At 58.7% G+C, this 1,640-nt stretch overlaps 2 protein-coding genes across 2 annotated transcripts in view; one reads left to right on the forward strand and one right to left on the reverse strand.

Annotated features, from left to right (window-relative positions):
- Nucleotides 1–1,640, reverse strand: part of LOC103898530 (zinc finger protein 721) — a 165,826-nt gene that overhangs the window by 158,830 nt on the left and 5,356 nt on the right.
- Nucleotides 904–1,640, forward strand: part of LOC109279438 (zinc finger protein CKR1-like) — a 3,572-nt gene continuing 2,835 nt past the window's right edge. Inside the window, exons 1-2 of the mRNA XM_019471932.1 lie at nt 904–991; nt 1,438–1,626. Coding sequence (XP_019327477.1) covers nt 904–991; nt 1,438–1,626 — 277 coding nt within the window. The remainder of the gene's footprint in view (nt 992–1,437; nt 1,627–1,640) is intronic.

The following is a 1,640-nucleotide window of genomic DNA, read 5'->3' on the forward strand; positions in this document are numbered from 1 at the left end:
GTAAACGCTGCCCCCGAGGAGCCTGTTCTTGTCGTCTCCTCTCTCCCGGATACCGGCTTGGGCTTCCGGAGTAAAGCCATGCCCGGCGTCGCCTCCATTGTGCCCCGCTGTCAGAAGGCTCGGCGGTCCTCGGGGTACAAGGAGGGGTCTGTGCATCCCCCTCTCCTTGCAGCCTCAGCCTGGGAAGGCGGGTCGCTTCTCCCGGAGAAAGCCCTGTGGAGGCAGCTCCAGGCTCGGCTGACAGCGAGTCCTGAGCCGGGGACTGCAGGTAATGGGGAGAATCCCAGGGCAGGGATGTGCCCCTGCTCTGCAGCGGGTCCTGAGCTGCGTCGGGGCTGGAGCTTGCAGGATCTGGCCCTCGGGGATGTTCCCAGGAGCAGCGGTTCCTTTGGGGAGAGGACGGTAGCTAAGCAGGATGGAGAAGGAGCCCTGGTCCCTGCGTGCATCCAGGGCTCCCTGGGGATGGGGCACACAGCCCAGCTCCTGGGACATGTCCCCCAACGTCCCATCACCCTGGGAGGGCTGACTCCCAGTGAGATGAGGACTGGGGGAACCGGGATGCTGGAGGGAGGAGGGCAGAGATTGCTGAGGGACGTGGTCTGCCAGAAAGATGGGGGGAAACAGGGACCCTGCTGCCCCCCCATCTCCAAGCTGCTCCGTGGAGGCTCAGGCTTAGTCCTGGACGGAGGGACTGTCCGTGTGCTGCAACCCGGGGAGAAAAAAACCCAACATTTCTCGAGGCACCCCCAGAAAAAGCATCAAAACGCAAGTAAGAAGCACTACACGGGGGGATTTCCTTCATTTCAAGGGATTTTTCTTCCCCACAGGGGATTTTGAGGAGCCTTGAGCAAGGAACGGAGGGAAAAACCTTCATTCTCCTGGCTGCCTGTGCCTCTCCCCACCATGGAGCCGTGGGTGATGCTGGACCCGCGGCAGAAGGCCCTGTACCAGGACGTGATGCAGGAGAGCTACGAAACGCTGATGTCCCTCGGTAAGCAAACACAAAAAAATCCTCTTTCCTTCTTGAACATCCCCCCCCCCTTTTTTCCTTGCTCTTTTTTTTCCTGTCTCTGGCAGGGAAGCAAAGGGATTGCGAGCGGGATGGGAAGAGGGGAGGAAGAATCCAGGCAGGTTTTGAGAGGGATTTCCCCAAATCCCAGCCCTCTCCTCGAATTTTCTGCAGGAAAATGTTATTGATCTCTCCGCATTTTTTTTTATTTTTTTTTTCATTGGAAATACGGGCAATGGGGTGCGCTCAGCATTTCCACATTCCCAGTTCAAACTGGGATCAGGTCTCCCATCGCATCTCTCTTCCTTCTCTCTGGGAAACCAGGTTTTTATCTGGGAGTCCCATTCCCGCTCCATCAATTTAAATGCCACCCCCGGCTCCGGTCGAGGCCATGCTCTGCCCTTTTTCTCCTTTTCCCATCTCCCCAGCAGCACAGGGGCTGGTGAGTGAAAAAGCAGCGGAGGAAGGAGCAGCGGAGGACACCTGCGAGGAGCTCGAAGCGCGCTCATCCCGCAGCCCGGAAAGGGAGAAGACCCTCGGCTCGAACAGGCGGAAAATGAAGCGCCCGGATAAAGCCGTGCCACACGGCGCCACCAAGATGCCCAAAGCCGCGGCAGGCCCCAAATCTGAC

This window comes from Aptenodytes forsteri, unplaced genomic scaffold, assembly GCF_000699145.1.
Source record: "Aptenodytes forsteri isolate BGI_AS27 unplaced genomic scaffold, ASM69914v1 Scaffold403, whole genome shotgun sequence".
Classification (NCBI taxonomy): Eukaryota; Metazoa; Chordata; class Aves; order Sphenisciformes; family Spheniscidae; genus Aptenodytes; species Aptenodytes forsteri.